At 39.2% G+C, this 22,235-nt stretch overlaps 1 protein-coding gene and 1 pseudogene across 5 annotated transcripts in view; one reads left to right on the forward strand and one right to left on the reverse strand.

Annotated features, from left to right (window-relative positions):
- The first annotated feature begins 5,307 nt into the window (after window positions 1-5,307).
- The window catches only part of LOC148878854 (transcription factor EMB1444-like), a 50,772-nt gene continuing 33,844 nt past the window's right edge, over window positions 5,308-22,235 (forward strand). For 2 of the 5 annotated variants that reach the window (XM_088960219.1, XM_088960221.1), the window contains exons 1-5: window positions 5,308-6,227; window positions 7,514-7,684; window positions 8,160-8,244; window positions 8,344-8,385; window positions 13,347-13,406. In XM_088960219.1, coding sequence (XP_088816345.1) covers window positions 6,133-6,227; window positions 7,514-7,684; window positions 8,160-8,244; window positions 8,344-8,385; window positions 13,347-13,406 — 453 coding nt within the window. In that variant the 5' untranslated portion in view covers window positions 5,308-6,132. The remainder of the gene's footprint in view (window positions 6,228-7,513; window positions 7,685-8,159; window positions 8,245-8,343; window positions 8,386-13,346; window positions 13,407-22,235) is intronic. The other 3 variants (XR_016104030.1, XR_016104031.1, XM_088960220.1) reach the window with 2 other exon arrangements.
- LOC148878855 (granule-bound starch synthase 2, chloroplastic/amyloplastic pseudogene) lies at window positions 9,640-11,067 on the reverse strand (annotated as a pseudogene).

The following is a 22,235-nucleotide window of genomic DNA, read 5'->3' on the forward strand; positions in this document are numbered from 1 at the left end:
TAATAATAATAATAATAATAATAACCAAACCGACCTAAGTACGCAAGCTACTAACATTTTAATATATGGTTTTATACATATATATAACGGAATGTATCATTCCTGGTATTGCATTTCACCTCTTTTCAGTGGTCAACTTGTCATGTGGCAAATATCAGCTCGCTAGTACTTTGTCATGTGGCGGAAACTAGCCTTTTTATTTTATCCTTGTTTACTTGAAAATTCAGACAAATATCAAGGCTAGCTTTTTGCCTAGCAGAAATGCAATACCAGGCTGTGCCTATGGGATTAATGCATAAATGGCATTTAATATATAAATGGAGATTGTAGAATGTCTCCTAAGATGGATGTCCTTGATCCACCTAGCTTTGTTTTTGATTAGCTGATGCTGTTTCTTGTTTGGTTTTCAGTTAATGTTATTTTTCTTTACCAAAAAAAGAAGGCACCTACATAATTTTTGGAAAACCCACTTGATGAAACTAGGCCAAGCCATTATTATTATTATTATTTTTTTTTTCTTTTTGAAGTTGGGAAGTCATAGCTTTTTCAACCTCTTCTGCAAGCCACTGTATAGCATATAACTCTCTCTTTAACCGAGCCATGGATTGAAGAACCAAGGGTTTGCACTGGTGTTTTATCCAACTCCAATCCTAGTAGATATCCCATTTGCATAATGGCCACTATTACAAGCTAAGTTCAAATACTCTTTAAACCTATTTAAATTGACTTGTCTCAAATGTGTGTGTGAGAGAGATAGAGAGAAGGGAGAAGGCAAATATCAAATCACCACTCATGACTAGAGAGACCAAGGAAGCACTAACTAGGATTACATGTTAGTGAAAAGCAAATCTACAAAATCTACTTAAAATGATTCTGGTTCCTCCTTTTCTTTTAGGCTTAGAGAGAGAGAGAGAGAGAGCGCTTCACATTTAACATGGGTGGCTATCTGCTCTAATGAGGTATTGAAGTAAAAAAAAATAAAGAAAGAAAAGGTGGGAAAGGCATGCTTGGAATCCAAACTTCCTTAATAAAATGGTCACACCTTCTTCACTTTTCAGTGTGGCAGCCTTACATAATCCTTACATCATATGGACTATATAATGGACTTGCTCAATAGAAAATTGAAGAAAGCCTTTCTAATATATATTTGAGAATGGGAAAGGGAAAGATATCATGTTCCTCTGTAACTTTATATTCATGATCCTACTCATTTCATTTCTTAATTTTTTATACAAAAAACGATCTACCATTTGCATCAATGAATTTAATTCTTCATGCATTAGCAAGTTGACTTCATTCAATGAGCATTAAAGAGCCCAAGCACTACTACTCAGTATTAGAATCTTATTTTAATTTGTTATAAGGTCACTAATTTTTTCCCAACTCATGATGATCATCATAAGTACTATTCAACCAGTCACAATATTTTCTACAGTAAAACTAATATAAATATTAATAAGCTAAGACTGCCATTTGTAATAAAATAGTGGTCCATGAAATCATTGATCATAAGGATGTAATCATTTTGTTAGGTTGTTTTATGAACTAGCTAGAGATCTTGTAGGGGTCAATTGGATGGTAGGTTTTGCTTGTGAGGTCATATTTCTTAGGAGTCTTTATTACTTGTGAAGCATAATGATGATCTATAACTCAGATCACTGAGCAAACCCTTCGATCTTTTATGTAGAAACTTGTGTTGAACATATTTAAAAAATAAACATTTTGAAATCATTGAATCATTGTTCCCTTATATACATCCTTTTTTCAGAATTCCATATACCAAAAGAATATAGAAAATAACTTCATAGACCATTTTGTAATTCTTTTATATTTATATGGAACTGGTTCAAAAAAGTTACCCTCGCCAATTGTAAATTAAAAGGATGAACATTTTCTTAATTTATGTAGAAACAGTCAATAGTCTTTGTAGAATTACAATATATGACTATATGAGACTAGTAGGTAAAATTAAAATATTCCTTACATTCAGTACAACTATACCAGTAGACCCTACATAGATCCCTTGGAAAAAATGAGTAAACCATTTTAATGCTTCCAGCTAATCAATAGATAAATAGATTTTTCTTTCTTTCTTTCTTTCTTTTTTGTTTTTTTTTTGGAAAGAATTGTTATTATATCAAATAATTCCTTGCAATGGAAAAAAATAAATAAGAGGAGAATCTCATATCTCAAAAAAGAGAAAATTTCCCATTAGTACCATCTATTTTGGGCCTAATGTCACTTTGGTCCCTCAATTTAAAGCGCAACAATTTAGTACCTGAACTTTCAAATATGCCAATCCAGTATTTGCCATTAACCAGCTATTAAGTGGCATTTGGAAAGACACAAATACCCTTCGAGTGTCACTGACTCTCTTTATCAACCATCCAGACATTGATAAAAAGGAACAGTCCCAAACCCTTGCCTCTTCTATTAAAAAAAAGTTGGAATCACTATAATTTCAATTGAGACATGACCCTGACTTTTTTGAATAAAAGAGACAAGGATTTGAGATTGTTCATTTTTTATGAACATTTGGATAGATGATAAAGAGAGTTAGATGACATTTGAAGGGCATTTTGTGTCTTTTCAAATGCTACTTAACAACTAGTTAACAGGTTGGCTAAAGACAGGTACTGGATTGACATGTTTTGAAAGTTCAGGTATTGAATTGTCATGTTTTAAAGTTTGGGGACCAAAGTGAGACTAAGCCCAAAGTAAGGGTACTAATCGGGAATTTTCCAAAAAAAATCCTATCCAAAAGATGGATAATCATCGAAGTGGATCGGTTTTTAGTGAAGGAAATCTTTGCAATTGGGCTGACAATTGAATGCCTTGGATTTACAAGGATATGCACTTAATATGTAGATAATGGTGATAGAAATATTATCTCATACACGCCAAAACTTAATATGTAAGAGTTCAAATCAGCCCCCACAAGATTGCCACCCACACAGCACATCTCCGCCGTGTATTGAAAACATCTCCCGATGATGACGTCATTATTTCTGATATTATCATTGAGAGATGTTCCCAATACACGTCAGGGATATGCTGTGGGACATTATGGGGGCTGATTTGATCTCAATATATAATAGATCTATGAGTTAATGAATTCTCTATTTTCATGGACTATTATTATTAATTAATAGGGAATCAAAAATTAATATGAAATCAGAATATATAAACTTTAGTACGATTGTCTCTAGCTATAGCTAATTAGATAAAAGGGGTAAGAAAACAAGATAATAAAGAATAAGATGTGATTCAAATGTCAAGATAGCAAAAACAATACGTATAGATCGATAAATCTTCTTATGTCAAAATATATTGTTATATCATTCTTGATTACTGATATTTTGTTAATATATAGTTTTAGTTGATTGACCTTATGATGTATGACCTCCCTTTTGTTAATTTCATTTTGTATCATATTCATTTGTGAGTAATAAATTCAGCATGCTTCTCAACCTTGCATGCTAATAATTAAGAAAAAAGGTGGGAAAATAGGAAAAAAGAATTTATGAAAATGATTAGGAGCCATGACATCATTCTCTGAAGATCACATTGGTAAGAGGAATCATGGATTCTCTAGACTCTTTCTCAAAATCTCCCAACCTGTATCTGCCCAAAAACCCATAGCAGGTTGGATTTTGAGAATCCAAACCCTCTTTGAATAAGAGTAGGGTGAGATGGGTTTATAATCTATATCTAATTTCTTATTATTTTTTGTTATATGTAAGCAATAAATAAGTAAAAGAACATGAACAAATAGTAAAGTTTTTAATTATTTTATTAAGACATGTCAAAAATACATAAATTATGTCATTTACAAAAAAATCAACAATTATTAAATTCTATACCTATTACATAAAGATTTCACAAGGTTTTCAGCAATGTACGGGTCAAGGAGGATTGGGTTTAGCCTAATACCATACCCGTATGAATTGTACAATCTCAAAACCTGTTTCCGCCCCAAAATCCACCCTTCAAGCAACAAAAGCCCATTCTGTCAGGGTGGGTAGGGGCGGGTATCCACCAAGTAGGGTAGAAATTGCCATCCCTAGCCATCCCTACTTAGATTCTAGACAACAATTTGGATGAAGGTTTAAGAAAGGGGGTTCTCTAGATGGGTCAGCCAATCTGGCCCAATTATCATCAATATCAAACATATCATCACATTTGATTCTTGATTGCCACTCTGCAGACATGGATTAGCCGGTAGTGCTGATGGGGATGACACTTGGAGAGACAATTTTGTGTTGGGTATAGAATGAATGGAAGTGCAAAGAGAGACAATATAAATTGAATTGTACCACCTTTTAGTACCAGAATCATTGCTCAAGAAGAAAAAGGTATGATACAGAGGATATTAAGTTGAGAGTTGGAAAAAGGAATGAAGAGAAACGTAAGAGATGGTAGAAAGATAAGAGGCAAATTTTCATCAAGACATCATGTTGTTTGCCAACACAGGCATAAGTAGCATCTCACCTTGGTTACGTAACTAAAGCTCCCTTTGCATAAATAAACAACCAACAAACACCTCTCTCTCTCTCTCTAACTTAACCTATACCATCGAGGACGGTAATAGAAACTAGACCTGGCAAAACGTTGATCTAATCCGCAAATCCGATTCAACTCAACCTGAAAAAACAGGGTTAGGGTCTCATATTTAGCTACCTGAATGTGAAAATGACCACCTGACTTGACAAAAAAAAGAAAAGGGTTGGGTTGGGTTGGGTCATGAGTCAACCCATTGACCCGATTGTCAAGTCTAATTGGGATTGTTTATGCATTGTTAGAAGTTTCCACTCATTAATTTTTTCTATTTAGTCTTTACTTTTTATTATTTACTTTTTAAATTGTTAAATGTTCAAGTTTTTTATTTTTTATTTGGAATTTTAAGGTTATTTTTTTTTAATTTTAACATTTTTCATGTAATTTTTCTTTATTTTTTGGGATGACCCAAATTGATCCATGGGTCAACCCTAACCTGAACATTTAGAGTTAGGGTCTAGCATTTTGGCAATCCAACCCCAAATCAACCCAAAATACTTTAACCCAACCCGAACCCGACCCACCCAACCCAATTGCCAGGTCTAATACCAGAATCTCAAGATGATGCCGGTTGTGAATTGTTTGTGATAAGGAGTTTTAGGGGTTGTTAGGGGCACATCTCTAACCGACGCCCAATGCGTAGGATATGAGCATACGAACGTTATGGGGTGGGGCGTATTGAGCATCCTCAGTCGTATGTGGTACAGTAACAGAAACAACTGAAAATTAAGGTAAATTGCATATATGAGCATACGAGAACGAGAGAGGGAGGGAGAGCTGTTCTCTGAATTAAGTCGTGCTTCGAGTTCAACCTGAAATGTTCTCTTCTTTCGTTTACCTTCTCTATCTCTGAGAGCTTTGTGAAAGGTTGAATCATCTCTTTGAATTCAGAGATTTCTGTGTAAAAATGTCTCCAAATGCAATTCAGAAATCTGGAATTATCCATCATTCTTTTAAGGGTATTCCCGCCAAAAGTTCTGCTCTAATGGGAGAACAGTTGTTGATTTGTTCTCGTGGAAGATAGAAGGTCTAGATAGGCATTGTGGCGGTAAGACAACGTTGGTCTTGAGGTCGACCCAAAAAGTTGAAAGTATTGGCTGAAAGTCTAGGATTTTCTTTTCCTTTTGTTCTCTTCTTGTCGATTTCAATCTGCTTAAATTTCTTCCTTCGAGAATCGTTGTTTGATTGAAAGTAGAGTTAGTACCAAACTAAACGAAGGGTTCTACGGTTATCCTGAAATTTATGGCTAAATCCTCGAACAGAGTGAATTGCGTAGAGGTTTTCGTCACTGATCTTGCTAATTTGATTTTCTAGTGACCCTGAGGACTTGGAAGACCGCAGTTTGATTAAGTGTAGGGTTCCTCTACTTTTAGTTATCGAGGGAGAGGTAGATGGATCATCTGCTGCTTCCTACTGTTGGACCTCCCATAAAAAGGCGAGCTGGTTTGCGAAGGAAACAGGCGGGAAGAGGTTCTTACAGAGGCAGTTAAAGACTGGAGTTGAGAAACTTTGTGTGGGTTTCAAGGTTTAAACCTGGGAATTTTGTCGGAGTGTGAGAATTTTGGTCGGTCAAAAATGGGTACTCTGTTGCAGCAAACCCTCAGAAGCCTCTGTTTCAACACAGAGTGGAAATATGCCGTCTATTGGAAGCTTAAACGTAGAGCCCGCATGTATGTTTTCTTTTCTTTTTTTTCCGTTTCTTTACTTTCTTTTCGATGTATTCATTTATATGAGCTGCTAATATGTTTTCTTTTGAGCCCACTGTCACGTTCTTTGTCAGTGGACAAATGCATTGTTCTTCACCATTTGTTCATGGAGCTTGATGTTCATATTGGCATTTGTTTTTAATTTCCAGATTTGCGTTGGTTGATTGCTTCTGAACATGATCCTTTCCACATACATTACTTATTGGCTGTCCAAGGAAGCAAAATTGGCGGGTTGGTTCCGGCTAATTTTGCAGTAATGCTAAATCTTCGGCATTAGAAGAGATTTTCAAAAAATGTTGATTTTGCACCACTATTTTCTGTACTATATCTGCATCAGATGTTATTAAATGAGTTGCAATTTCTTACATTGTTCTTTTTTATTTTGTCCGTTGTGCTTCCTTGATGATTAGAACTTGTTGATTGATTTTAAATTAAGTATTTGAAAATGGTGGAACAGAGCTTGAGCACACCTTCTGTCCCTTGTGAAGGCTTTCTTTGTTCTCCAAGGCTGTTCCCTATAATCTGGTGTTTTTTTTTTTTGAAAATTTGAAATTTATCCTTGAACCACTATTGTGATCCATATGGAAAATAAGCAACCTGGAAGAGAAATTTGCTGTGATTTATTTTGATATGCATTCCTCCTCAAGAGTCATTTGGAAGGTGATTCCAAATTGATCTGACATTAGAAGAGATCCTGGTGTGTTTGCCCAGGCTAATTTAGGGGTAATGCTAAATCTTTGAAATTCGAAGAGATCTTCAAAAATCATGATTTTGCATCATGTTCTGTATGGTATCTGTTCCAATGTGTTATATTGAGTTGCATATTTTTTGTCTAGTTCTTTTGTCTTGAGAACTTCTTTGATGCTGAATGGAACTTGTTGATTGATTTGAACTTGGCCTAACTTGACTCAATTTGAAGGGTCCTGAAAACAGAAGTTGAACATTATATTACACAGTAGTATATTTTTCAATTACAACATGTAAGCATACGATTGCTTCCTAGGTTGACTCTAAGTTTTTAAGGTTCCTATTAAAAATTATAAGAATAATTAATCAATGCTTCATTGAAAAGACAACCACTGCATGTTGGATATTCAACTTTCTGAGGATGATAGACTTGCTTAGCCAATCATTAATGTTAATATGTTTCTAATTTTAGTTGTTAACTATGTTTGATTAGTTGTTACATGCTGATCTAAGGTTGTTATTTTTCCATCTTTGATTTTTTGGGGAACGTATCTTAATTTCAGGATGTTGATTTGGGAGGATGCTTATTATGATAACCCTGAACAATCCAATCCTTCAGAGTATATGTGCTTTAGAGATGCCCATGTGAAGATAAATGATGGACGCCATCTACAGGATCCGCTTGGATTAGCCCTGGCAAAGATGTCATACCTTGTATATTCTCTAGGGGAAGGGTATGATAACTACACTCTATGCCATGAGTTATCTCAAAATGTTTTCTTCTTTCAGGCTCTATTCTGCAAAAATTCAATCTAAGATTTGTCTTTCCAAGAGAAGAGAAAATTGATTTACAGGAAATCATCTACTATGATGTGAAGCAGATATATGGGTTTTATGTTCTTGTTTTTTGTATTGTAGCATATCACTCTCATTTAACAACAGATATGGCACTGAACAGAACATAATGGCAAAACAGGATTCTCGTAGCTGGCCCCACATTGTTGGGACAAGGTTTAGATGATGATGATGATGATGTCTGTGTCCATGATAATCATAGATTTTTCAAATTTTTCCTCATATATGTATGATTATGTCATGTTAAAATTGTGTTTGTTTGCTTGCATGCTTGGTCATACATATGTGCTTTTAGTTGAATACCAATAATGACAAATATGATTCAATTGTATCAATTGTTTCTTTATTGAGCAGGATTATTGGTCAAGTGGCACTTACTGGAAGACATCAATGGATTTTTTCAGATACTCATACATCTAGTTCTTGGTCATCATCTGAGGTGAGGAATTTCCTTGTTCAACATAAAGCTAAGGTTTAAGGTGTATTCACTGTTCAACATGATATTATTATACTTATTACTTCATTTTGGTAATTCCAGTACTGTGATGGATGGAAAACTCAATTTGCAGCTGGGATTAAAGTATGCTCTCTCTCTCTCTCTCTCTCTCTCTCTCACCACCTTTAATATTTGATTCTCATTCTTGCATCTAATTCAACAATACAGAGTCACACACAGAAAAGTTTGAATGTTTGATATGAAACTCCAATCTCACCAAGGCTGGTGGTGCCATGCCTTTCATTCCTAAATACTTGTTAATTAGCTGATCTGGACTAGCATTCTCAAATAGAACAAGATAGTGAAACAAAGGTGTCCAATGAATGGTTATGCCATTTAATTGATCTGATTTTTGTTAAGTTGCCTTATTGACAGGGAGCACAAAGATTATAGTTGTTAGTGTGCAATAAGACACTATATGTTCTGAACATATATACCATGTATATGTGGCCAAAATTTCTTTTAAATATTGCAAGTGCTGAATCCTGTTTATACAAAATTCTTTAAATCTTGCAGATAAGGTAGTAGCCCATACTGTTCACATGTTTATGCTCATCACCCTTCCCTATGCAGTAAGTCTCTTTCCTCCTCCACCCCCAAGAAAGCTGTTATGGGCCCGCGCGTAGGATCTCGTCACGGGTCGGTCCACAGGGAGAGGGAGAAAGCCCTGCTTTCCCTTGCGCCTTCCCTTGCGTGCAGAACCTATTGTGGAAAACCGAATGGGTGATTTGTCCAAGAGACCACCCGAACTCTCCTAATGGGTGATTTGTCCAAGAGACCACCCGAACTCTCCTCACTCATTTCTTGACTGGAAAACTGAATTCCTTTACTTCAACTCGTAGCTCCTTAAATAGGAGATTTACAAAAGGAAATTCCTTGTTGGATTCGGCTAGGCTAAGGTAATCCAACTCAAACTCAAACTCCTAATTACCTACTCCTAATGGTAACACAATTCTTACATAAGAAGATAAGATAAGATAAGATAGGGATAAGGATAAGGAATGATGTAGCTGGCGGTGAGTTGGCGGGCAGAGCTGATGTGGTAAGATAAGTGTGGACCCACCCTGATGAGCTGTCATGTAGGCCCTGCCCTACTGTTGCTGTCGGCCAGTGTGTGCGTCTCGCAGTGCTGCTGCCGGGCGGTGCGTGCTGCGCGCTGCCGGGTGGTGCGTGCTGCTGTGCGGCGCTGCCGGGTGGTGCATGCTGCTGTGCGGCGCTGCCGGGCGGTGCCTGCTGCTATGTGGCCTGCTGTGCGTGCTGCGTGCTGCCAGGCGGTGCGTGCTGCGCGCTGCTGGGCGATGCGTGCTGTTGTGCGGTGCTACCGGGTGGTGTCTGCTGCTATGCGGCCTGTTGCCTATGACTGCGTCGCAGTGCGCTGCCGGGTGGTATGTCCATAACATCACACCCTTCCTGGACAACGAGCTTGTCCTCAAGCTCGAATTCTGGATACGTGGCTTGGGACTCTGCCAATGGATCAAACGGCTGCACACTATCTCTCAGTCCACCAACAGCACGAACAACAGGGATTGCCCCGTAGCTCAGTGCATAAAGCTGGTTCAGTCCCCATGGCTCAAATCTAAAAGGCATGAGTAGGATGTCTGCACCAGCAGTTATTCGATGGGCCATTTTCACAGAGGAACCAACCCAACCCCTGACCTTGTCATGGTGTTGACTCTCAAAATGTTTGAGAAGCTGTTCCCGGTCAGGTCTCCCAGTGCCCAACATGACCTTGTCATGGTGTTGACTCTCAAAATGTTTGAGAAGCTGTTCCCGGTCAGGTCTCCCAGTGCCCAACATGACTAGTTGCACATCCTGGTCCACCATCCAAGGAATGGACTCAACAACGAGATCAACACCTTTCTGATGGTCAAGCCTGCCAATGAACCCAATCAGAGGAACATTCTCCAGAAGAGGAAGACCAAGTTCCCTCTATAGAGCTGCTTTGCATTGAGGCTTGCCAGTCTGAAGAGTCTCCACAGGGTAATTGGTGTAGCCATCCGATGCCAGGTAAACATCTAACTGTGGGTTCCCTTCGTTTGCATCAATCCCATTCACGATGCCCTTCAGCTTCCAATCAAACTCATTTATTATTTGATGCAGACCCCAGCCACCTTCTTTAGTTTTCAGCTCCCAGGCGTAACCATGGCTTACAGTGACTACACGATCTGCTGCTCTCAGGCCAGCTGCAAGGACATTGAAGTGTTCCCCACCTCCTGGGTCATATAGTTTGAAGTAGTTTTGTGGAAGATCCACATAACAAAAATCGCGTACTGGACCACGACCTTGGTGTGCTATGTTGTGGATCACAAGAACGCACCGGGTATGCTTACAGAAGAGAACCTCAAGAGCAGCCTCCCTATCCTACCCATCCACCTTATATCTCTTACGCACTCCTGTTTCTTGGGCTTCTGCACAGTTACCATACCGTGGTGCCACAACCCTGACTCTATGTCCATGCCGAGCCAAAGCCTTCGGTAAAGCCCCAGCAACATCGCCAAGCCCACCTGTCTTCAACCAAGGAGCGCGTTCTGCAGGTACCAATATAATGTTCGTGACATTGTCCCCGGCTAAAGGAGGAGACTTTATAGTTTCATCCTCCGTGCGCTGATCCTTGGGAATAACTGCGGCTGTAGGGGCAGCGATCTGTTGTTCGCTGGATGTCTCTGCCCAGTCCGGATTGGCGACTGTTTGTGTTGGCGATTCCCTCAGAACTCCTTTCTTTGTTGGAGAGGAATGCTTCCAGCCGGTGTCGCAGCTCCCGGACATCTTCCTTGACTTCACGAACCTCCATGCTGGTTTCTGCTAGCCTATGTTCCAATTCGTTGACCTTGGATGATAGCTGCTCCATATCGCCCGTGACGTTTGGCTCTAATACCAGAATGTTATGGGCCCGCGCGTAGGATCTCGTCACGGGCCGGTCCACGGGGAGAAAGCCCTGCTTTCCCTTGCGCCTTCCCTTGCGTGCAGAACCTGTTGTGGAAAACCGAATGGGTGATTTGTCCAAGAGACCACCCGAACTCTCCTAATGGGTGATTTGTCCAAGAGACCACCCGAACTCTCCTCACTTTTTTCTTGACTGGAAAACTGAATGCCTTTACTTCAACTCGTAGCTCCTTAAATAGGAGATTTACAAAAGGAAATTCCTTGTTGGATTCGGCTAGGCTAAGGTAATCCAACTCAAACTCAAACTCCTAATTACCTATTTCTAATGGTAACACAATTCTTACTTAAGAAGATAAGATAAGATAAGATAGGGATAAGGATAAGGAATGATGTAGCTGGCGGCGAGTTGGCGGGCAGAGCTGATGTGGTAAGATAAGTGTGGACCCACCCTGATGAGCTGTCATGTGGGCCCCACCCTACTGCTGCCGCCGGCCGGTGCGCGCGTCTCGCAGTGCTGCTGCCGTGCGGTGCGTGCTGCGCGCTGCTGGGCGATGCGTGCTGCACACTGCCGGGCGGTGCGTGCTGCGTGCTGCCAGGCGGTGCGTGCTGCACGCTGCTGGGCGGTGCGTGCTGCTGTGCGGCGCTGCCGGGCGGTGTCTGCTGCTGTGCGTGCTGCTGCCTATGACTGTGCCGCAGTGCGCTGCCGGGCGGTGTGTCCATAACAAAAGCCCTCTACCCACCTACTGCAGAAAGGAGTTGCAATTTTTTTTCTTATTCAGAAATTAAAAAGAGAACTGATGGCTAATAATTGGGGCAGAAAACTGCAATACATGGTGGGAAACGGGTCCAACATGGAAAATGCCATTTTACAAAGATCTGACATATCATCTCTCTACATATCCAGAAACCAAATTGCCAAGGGCTTCATAGCTATTCGGAACTGAATATCTTTTGCCTGTGTATATTGGAGAATTACAGTACATGTCAATTGGATTTCATAACCTATGGACATTGAGAATTATGAATATGATATGTTAATCTAGTTAAGACTGTACTGTCCAGGCTCATTAATGGAATTGCGTACAAGATAACTTGGGTAGTTGGGTAAAACAGGCTAAGCCTAAACCATCTGATGGATGTGATTCTTCTGAGTGGTTACAAAATATATGGATGGAGATCCAAGACCAGTAAGGAAAGAATGCATTTCCCAGGAGGTTAGACCTGTCCATACTGCATCACTTTTCTTTTGGGTTAGGGTATAACATTTGAGTCATTTAGATTGATTAAAAAATCTTGTACTGAGTTGGTTGACAAGTTTGCGAACATAAGCCAACCAACATTGGGTGATGGAAATGAGTTCAGATAATTTATGTTTTGGTTGTCAAAAATAAAGTGGATGAACTAAATAGTTAGGAATGCCTCAAACAATTCTAATTTGAGAGAATTGGAGGAGGTTTAAAATATGGAGTGTCCTAACTTTTTGATACTTAGGCTTTCTGATTGGTTTGTTTCAAGTGCAATTCCATTTGCATTGATGCAAATGAGAAGGGAAAATTTTGGTTTACTTTTAGTTTCGTGCTTTACTTTGTTTTGTTTGTTTGTGGTATAGATGAAGTAAAAATGAGCCAGAATTTGTTTTAGTGCAAAAAGCAAACAGATTGGCTTTTTCATGCTTTATATGGGAACTAGACATCAACCTGTGTTTTTTATGGCTTGGGGAGATAAATATCACCTCTTTTTTTTTTCCTTTTTGATGAAAAGAGCTAAATATCACCTATGTACTCTATGCATAATGTTGTACATTACACTCTATAACACCATTTCAAAAAATTCTACAAGTGCCATTTCAAAATAGAGTCAAAGACGTAGGGGTGAGCTTTTTCATGGTTTGGAATTTATTTTGGGTATTGGTAGACTGGTTGTAATTTATTAAGGGTTGGGGATGAGAATTGTACTCTAAAAGGGTCTTGGAAGTTTTTGATGTTATGGGACTTCAGCTTTTTCTTTTTCTCTCGCGAGTGATAGCTTATCACCTTTCCTGTAACCTCTTTTGTTTAATAAAATTTTCTTTTTTATTTATTACCAAAACAATTCTACAAATTCCGCCCAGTTTTTGTTTTGTTTAAAATTTGGAATAATAATATTTTATCCCTGTTGTGCAGACAATTGCTGTTGTAGCTGTTGTTCCACATGGAGTTGTACAACTTGGCTCTTTAAATACTGTAAGAAAGTTAAATTTTACTTTTTCTCTGAGTATGACCTTGTTAAGAAACCGGTATTTTAAAATGCGTTGCCATGAAAATAATATCAATGGTTAAGGAAAAATGTTTTCAATTAAGATTTGGTTTACTGTTTCTTAACACTGAAAATAATGCTGTTTAGTGTTCAGTTCACTTGTAAGAAAAATGATACCTTATAATGAACTTATATTATAAGTTTACAGAAGCCAAGAATTGCAGTTTAAAGAAATGTAATAAAGTCATGCAAATGACTAGTTTGTGCTTGTTATGGAGACTAGTAATCTGAAATAGATCCTTCGGAGGATTATAAAAACTTTCAATCTGTTTAATATAAAAATAAGTTATTAGATTAAGGAAATCAAAGATGGCAGGAAAGTTCAAGAAATTGATCTTTTCTCTCTGTCTTGTGATGAAGAAGGTTATTTCTGATCAATATATGAGATGTGTATTTCAATATAAGAACCCCACCAAGGTGAAAAGTGCAAGTGTTCCTTATACATTGATGCATAAGCCTCCAAGTTTGAGCCTTAAGGCATTTTTCTTGAATTTTCTTTTAAGCAAGCCCTAAGAAATGAGCACCACAGGCCTAGGGATGTAATCAGGTAGGATTCAGATTGGATCTAGCCACATCCAAGTTCAATCTGATTAATAAAACATACAATCCAACTTTCATCCAAAATCTTATTGGATCTAGGGGGCTTCAGATTGGATTAGGACCCTATCATATTTTTTGTTTTAATCTTAGTCTGTTTTATCATATTTAAAATAAAGAAATATACTGAAAATATGAAAATTAATCACTATTTGACTTATACAAGTATATTGAAAAATCTAACATGACATAAGCCGTCTTGGGATGATCCAATTGAAATTACATGGTGCAATGGTATCTTTAAAATAATTTCCTTTTCTTTAGGAATTTATTTGAAAATATTATTAGATATGTGAATATTACATTGGCCATTGTGCTAGCCAAATTTTAATTACATATTACCTATTTATATGTGTGTCTATGTACAACATTTAATCAAACTTGAATCATAATCAGATCAAATAGAGTTAGATCTGCATTCAATCTGATTATTAAGCAGATGCATCTTTTAAATTCTGAACCTGACGGATCAGCCAAATCCAAATTAACAGGATCAGGTCTCAGATTTTCATACTCTATTGCTATCCCTACCCATGCCCATTTGAGAACTTTTTGGAATCATATTGTTATCTGTAGATGTGAATCTGTCCTTCAAATCTGATATAAAACTGATAAAAAATAAGAAAAGTGAGAGAGAAAAGATGGTTACAGCAGGATAGAAGAAGAAGATGGAGAAGAAGAAGAGAAATGAGAAGAGAATTCGGTGGATACCTCTCTCCCTTCATTAATCTTTTATTAATCTTAATCAATTATGCTAATTACAAGTCTGCCCTTTAAGTGGGTGGCCAGCAAAGCATGAACTTAAAAGAAATTAAAAAGAGCTTAACAGGCCCATTAACTCATAAAATAGATAAAACACTACTTAAACATAAAACAAATATTAGGGGCCATTTGGCCTAGTCTCTTTACACTCCCCCTCAAGCCAAGCATAGATGTCAATCTTGCCCATCTTGCTTATATAGTGTGTCAACTTTCCTTTTGGAACACCTTTGGTCAAAACATCAACCAACTGCTCTTTGAAGCAATAAATGGCAAACAAACTTCCCCTAAAGCAACTCTTTCTCATATGAAATGTCTATCAACCTCTATGTGCTTAGTTTTGTCATGCTGAATAGGATTATGTGCAATGTTGATAGCTGCCTGGTTGTCATAGTAGAGCATCATTGGCTTTTCATAGTCAATACCTAACTCTCCCAAAAGTGGTCTCAACCACAATAACTCTAACACTCCATGTGCCATTGCCTTATACTTTTTTTCCCTGCCACTAAAGCACAATATCTTGAGGTGGATCTCTTAAATACATCCAGCCCAGTCAGCATCAATGTATGCCTCTGGCTTCATGTGTCCATGCTTGGAACACAAAATACCTAGAGTGCCTTTCAAGTAGCACAAAACTCTTTATGCAGCTGCTAAATATGTATCTCTGGGAGAATGCATAAACTGACTAATAGCACTTACTGCATAGGAAATATCTGGCCGAGTCATGCAGAGATATAACAACTTCCCGAGCAGTTTCTGACTCTCTGGAACACTTCCCTATTAGTCAACAATTCACCATCAATAGCAAAAAGCTTATGGTTTAGATCTATAGGGGTGGAAGCCGGTTTAGCACCAAGTTTACCAGTCTCTGTAAGGAGATCAGGAACATACTTGCACTGTGAAATGAATATACCATCCTTAAATCTAGCAATTTCAATTCCCAAGAAATATTTGAAACCCCCTAAATCTTTTATCTCAAATTCAATGTCAAGAAATCTTTCGAGCTTAATCACTTCCTGAGTGTCATTACCCGTAACCACAATGTCATCAACATAAACAATCAGAAACGTCACCAAGAATTACTTCTCTTCACAAACAAAGTATGGTCAGATTGAGTCCGTGTGTAACCAAAACAAACAAGGGCAGCTCTGAATCTCTCAAACCAGGCTCTAGGGGACTATTTGAGACTATAAAGAGACTTCTTCAATTTACACACCTTCCCTTGCATTTCCTTTCCATACACCCCTGGAAGTAAAGACATATAGACCTCTTCATGTAGGTCTCCATTCAATAAGGCATTTTTAACATCAAATTGGTGAAGGGGCCAATAAAAAATAGCAGCTAGAGACAACAAAACTCAAACTGAAGTCATTTTAGCCACAGGAGCAAAAGTCTCAAGGTAATCAATACCATACATTTGAGTGTAACCCTTAGCAACCAATCGATCCTTAAACCTCTCAAAGCATCTAGCTCAGTCATCATAGCTTTCCTTCATTCAAGTTTGGACAAGGCTTCTGGTACAGACTTGGGAATCACATGGGTAAAACAAAGGTAAGAAAAGAATAATAGGTAGGGGATAGGAGGCTGTAGGGCAAATGTTTAGAGATACAATGTGATGTACACTTCCACTTGCCTTTGTGAAGGGCAATAGGAAGGTCAAGGTCTGGGAAGGTAGCAAGTGGGTCAAAGGAAGGCTGACCTGTTACCTTAGTAGTGATGGAAGGTGCAAAAGGCTCTGATGAAGGATTGGAAACAACTTGCCCATGCCTGAATCTTTATCTTTGGTACCACCTTTGGAGAACAAGATGTGAGGAAAATATAGGAGGATGATCTGGGGGAGGAGGAGGAGCAGGAACATGTGAGGTAGACACAGTGGAAGGAGAGGCAATAGAAGAAGATGACTCACCAGAAGACTCAAAAGTAACTGGAAGAGGAACAACTGGAGACATAGCAAATGGTTCCTCAGAAGCTCCCCCTCAGGAGGAATACCAAAGAAAGGAATAGACTCAACAAATGTGACATCCCTAGAGATAAAGAGGGTGCCACGGACTGGATCAAAATAGCAATATCCCTTCTGGGTTGAGGTATATCCTAGAAAAGCGCACTTATGTGCCTTAGGCTTAAATTTGTGTCTCTGATGATTATGAACATGTACATAGCAGGTGCACCCAAAAACTTGGAGAGGAAGAGAAAAGAAATCCTCATTCGAAAAGAGAAGGCTAAACGGGGTCGTGAAACCCAGAACCCGAGAAGGCATACGATTAATAAAAAAAGTGGCAATAAGGACAACATCCCCCCAAAATTTAATAAAAACATGAGATGCAAAAAGGAGGCATCTAGCAACCTCAACCACATGGCGGTTCTTCCTTTTCGCTACTCCATTCTGTTGTGGAGTGTAGGAACAAGAACTTTGATGAATAACCTCAAAGGTCTTAAAGTGGGATGAGAGGTTCTTATCAAAATATTACTTAGCATTACTTAATAAGAACATGAGATGCAAAAAGGAGGCATCTAGCAACCTCAACCACATGGCGATTCTTCCTTTCCGCTACTCCATCCTGTTGTGGAGTGTAGCAACAAGAACTCTGATGAATAACCCCAAAGGTCTCAAAGTAGGATGAGAGGTTCTTATCAAAATATTACTTAGCATTATTAGATTGGAATATTTTGATCCGGGTGTTAAATTGGGTAAGGATAAGTTCATGAAATTTTTGCACAATAGTTGGTACTTCATCCCAAGATCTCATGAGATAAATCCAAGTATAGCGAGAATAATCATCAATAAAGAGGATAAAATACTTATAACCCCCTATAGTAGATAAATGATATGGCCCCCACACATCAGAGTGCACAACATGAAAAGGAGAAATAGATCTTTTATTGCTTACTGAATAAGAATGTCTATAATGCTTTGCAAGTTCACAAGACTCACAATGAAGACTCGATAAAGACACTCCCTTAAACATATCAGGAAACAAATGACTCAAGGCAGGAAAAGGTAAATGACCAAACCATAAATGATATAACATGACTCTTTAATAGACTAACAAAATAGACTCCAAAGCAATTCCATTAGGTGGTCCAAGACTCCTATCAGGTGTGTCTAACAAGTATATTCCATTTGCCTCATGGCCACTCCCAATCGTCCTCTGGGATTTCAGTTCCTAAAAAACACAATGGGTAGGAAAAAAGGTTATGCTACAGTTCATGGATTTAGTCAAGCTACGAACAGATAAAAGGTTGGTATTAAGCTTGGAGACATGAAGAACAAAGGATAAAAACAAGTGCGCCAGAGGCCTTGATATCTCCTTTTCTAGAGATGGGAGCAAGAGACCCATCAGCAAGGGATATATTCTCTCTAATAGAGAGGAGCTGATATGAACAAAAGAGGTTAGATAAACTAGTCATATGGTCTGATGCACCATAGTCAATAATCCAAGGGATCTTATGATTGCCTGAAATCTTAGGATGATTTGTAGAAGCATGAGTACTTGAATGAGCAAATGTGGATGATGAGGTGTTGCCTAAAGGGTTGGATGCTGAAAAAGTGGTCTCCACGTGATTAAGTAACTTTCCATACTTTTCAAACTTTGCCTTTACTACTGCCAGCTGTTCCATAGCTGATCTTTCTTCACTTTCCTTGTTTCCACCCGCAGGCATTGTGGCAATATTAGCATTCTTAGGCTTCCTAGTTTGACCATTCTTCTTAAAGTTGTTGTTATTGTTATTGTTCCGAAACCTGTCTAGGAGAAGATTTGGATGAAGTTTCCAACAAGTGTCTTTAGTATGCTTTGGCTTCTTGCAGTATTCACATATTATTTCCTTTTCTCAATCGACCCCTTTGGTTTTATTCCAGCATGTGCAAAGTGTTCTGTAGGTGGTCCCTGTAACTGTACTTGCCGTATACTCTCTTCACTACTTACCATGGCATATGCTTGAGCAAAAGTTACCTCATCTTTGGCTAGGATGTTCTGCCTGGTAATGTAAAACTCAGGGTTGAGTCCTGTGAGAAACTTGTTGAGAAGGAGGCCAAGAAGAAGAAGAAAAGAAGGAGAAAAGAAGAAGGAAGAAGGAGAAGAGGAAGAAGAATAAGAGGCGACTGAGTTAAGGCCTCAGCAAAACTTAGCTTCAGTTGAGTGATGTTAGACAGTTTTCTATGCCCTTAGCTTCAATCAAAATTGATGTACTTTATGAGTTTATTGTAAATGAATAAAAGTACATATTTGATTCATGCTCCCTTGGTATGTTTCTGTGTATTACCCTTAAACTGGACACTTATTGAGACTCGTGTTAGTTTTAAATGTTCACAGCCAGTGGGTCGGTCTGGGGAGACCTATCCTGACAAGGCTGACACTATGGTGCCACCAAGTTGGTTGGGGTGGCTTGTCTCAGCTACCGGGGTGAGACCCTAAGCACATACAGTGTGGGATTAATTGAATCTTTGAACTGGACCAGATTTCCAGTATTGCCCTGGACCTTGGAGATTGATGGGCAAAACTGGAAAGTTACACCCGACCCCTAGACTCGATTATGATACTGCAATAGGTGTCGGATCGGGCTGTCTTTGATGTACCAATCAGTGAGATCCTTAGTGGGGGTCAAAACCTGGGTATGTTGGGACAATCCGAGAATTCATCTGAGTGGGTGATCATAGTGACAGGATCAGCCCCTTTGTCGGACAAAGGTAATGATCGGAGATGCACTCTCACTGTTGGAAACCAAGACTGCCGGCAGCCGATTTCAACCGTTGAAATTTGTTTTTGCAAAGTATATTTTATATGAGATATAAAAGTATATACATTATGGTTTCTAAAATGTTTGCAAAAGGTTTTAATTCCCAGGATCCATATAAGTGGAGAGTGCAACACTGTTCCTTGCAGCCGAGGGAGAGGTCCTCTCTTGTCGGGCAGTGTATGATCATTATGGGCTGAGAGGTTAAGTGTAAGACCATTGAGGATAATACCTGATGGGCTAATCTTGCATCTGCCCACAGTCCCTGGGTGTTACAAGGTGGTTTGGCCCAGGGACCACTTAGGGTAAGTGTTGGGCCCATAGAGCCCATTTGATGGGTTTCAGGGGGTGCACTGTCTTTAACAGTGTATTCGACCAGGCCTTGTAACAAAGGCTGGGCCGAACCCATGTGGCTGATGTGTAGATCAATGCTTGGGTCCCACGCCATACAAGGAAGCCCAACTGGGCAGCAGTTAGGAAGGTTAAGTTAGGAAGGTTAAGTGAGCACATTAGCTTAATGGGCCTAAAGCCCATTTCGAACTGGGCTATTAATTTAGTTAATTAAAGGGGCGAATTCTGAGATGGATTAGTAGTTAGGATAGGGTCTTAATCCTATCCACTCAGAGAGTCCAGATCTGAATGTGATTCAGATCTAGAAACCTCCTAATAAGATTAGGATAAAGCTAATCTAATCTGTAGATAAGATAAGGGTTTATCTTTATCATTAGAAGAGAAGGCTGATCCAAATATGATTTGGATAAGCACCTCCTAATGGGATTAGGAGCTGATCTTTTCAAGTTAACAAAAGGAAGGAGGGGGCGGCAGCCTAGAGAGAGAGACCAAGAAACACATCAGATTCTCTTTAGTGCTGAAATCAAGAAGAGAGAATTCTGCACCCTGCGAATACTCTCTTGCCGCCTCCCTGCTCTTGCCGCCCTGTTTGCCAGTTCGATCTCCAACTGTGGGAGAAGTCAAGATTGGATCTTGACATCAATTCTTTGAGAAAGGATTTAAAAGGAAGCTGTGCTCACGTTCCATCCTGCTATTTCTTGCGAAGGACAGAGTTCTTGGGGAAGAACACTACTGATTCTGCTCCATCCTGCACTGCGCCATCTTCAGTGGGAGCAGTCTTTGGATCCTTCCTTGGGCGTGAACACCTTCGTTGGGAGATATTGCTTCTCCGTATTAGGTATCATTCTCTCCCATTCCTTTTGGTTCAGATCTGGTTCAGTTTAAGGTTCAAGATTTATCCTTGAAAATATGATTTTCTAAATAGGGAATGTGATTCCCAGTTGAAGGGAGAGAAAAATTTTTTAAATTCGCCCCTTATTCCGCAATCTTTGGGCATCCATGTGATGGATCTCTCATTCCCTTCACTACTTATACTGTACTTGCCGTATACTCTCTTCACTACTTACCATGGCATATGCTTGAGCAAAAGTTACCTCATCTTTGGCTAGGATGTTCTGCCTGGTAATGTCAAACTCAGGGTTGAGTCCTGTGAGAAACTTGTTGAGGAGGCCAAGAAGAAGAAGAAGAAAAGAAGGAGAAAAGAAGAAGGAAGAAGGAGAAGAGGAAGAAGAATAAGAGGCGTCTGAGTTAAGGCCTTAGCAAAACTTAGCTTCAGTCGAGTGAAGCTTTGCATTTATACTATTTTGGCCGTACATAACAATATGTCTATAAAATTACAAAAATACCCCTGTGGGTACTAAGTCTGTGAACAGTACATATATTACACCTGTTAACACTCCCCCTCAAGTTGGAGCATAGATATCAATCATGCCCAACTTGTCACAGAGACCTTGATGTCTGGAATGGTTTAGCCCTTTTGTAAATAAGTCTGCTAGTTGGTCTTCAGAGCTGATGTATGGAGTGCATATTTCGCTGTGATGATTTTCTCTCTGATAAAATGCTTGTCAACTTCAATGTGCTTTGTTCTATCATGTAGTACCAGGTTGGCGGCGATACTGATAGCTGCCTTGTTGTCACAGAGTAGAGTCATTGGTTTACCAACTGGAAAACCCAACTCTCCCAATAGATTCTTTATCCACATACCTTTGGCTACTCCGTGTGCCATTGCACGGTACTCAGCTTTAGCACTGGATCTAGCTACCACGGTTTGCTTCTTACTCCTCCAAGTAACAAGGTTCCCTCCTACAAAGGTGTAGTAACTACTAGTAGACCTTCTGTCACTTTGGGATCCAGCCCAATCCGCATCTGTGTAAATTTCAACCCTCAAGTGTCCATGTTTCTGGAATAATAAACCAGCACCCGAGAACTTCTTAAGATATCGAAGTACTCTCTCTGCTGCTTCAAGATGGGTGGACCTAGGTGCATGCATGAACTGGCCGAGGACACCAACAACATATGCTATGTTTGGACGAGTCATAGAGAGGTACAACAATCTTCCTACAAGCCTTTGAAATTGCTTCACATCCTTAAGAGGTTCACCTTGGCTGTCACTTAACTTATGGTTGGGGTCAATGGGAGAGTCAGCTGGTTTAACCCCAATCTTTCCAGTGTCCTTAAGCAAGTCTAGGACATATTTCCTTTGGGAGATGAAGATACCCTTTTTTGATCGGGCAACCTTAATTCCAAGGAAGTATTTGGCAGGTCCTAGATCTTTCACTTCGAACTGAGTGGCAAGGAAGCCCTTCAAACTTTGAATT

This window comes from Nelumbo lutea, chromosome 1 (genome assembly GCF_056320005.1).
Source record: "Nelumbo lutea isolate HS-2025 chromosome 1, American lotus-T2T, whole genome shotgun sequence".
In the NCBI taxonomy this organism is placed as follows: domain Eukaryota; kingdom Viridiplantae; phylum Streptophyta; class Magnoliopsida; order Proteales; family Nelumbonaceae; genus Nelumbo; species Nelumbo lutea.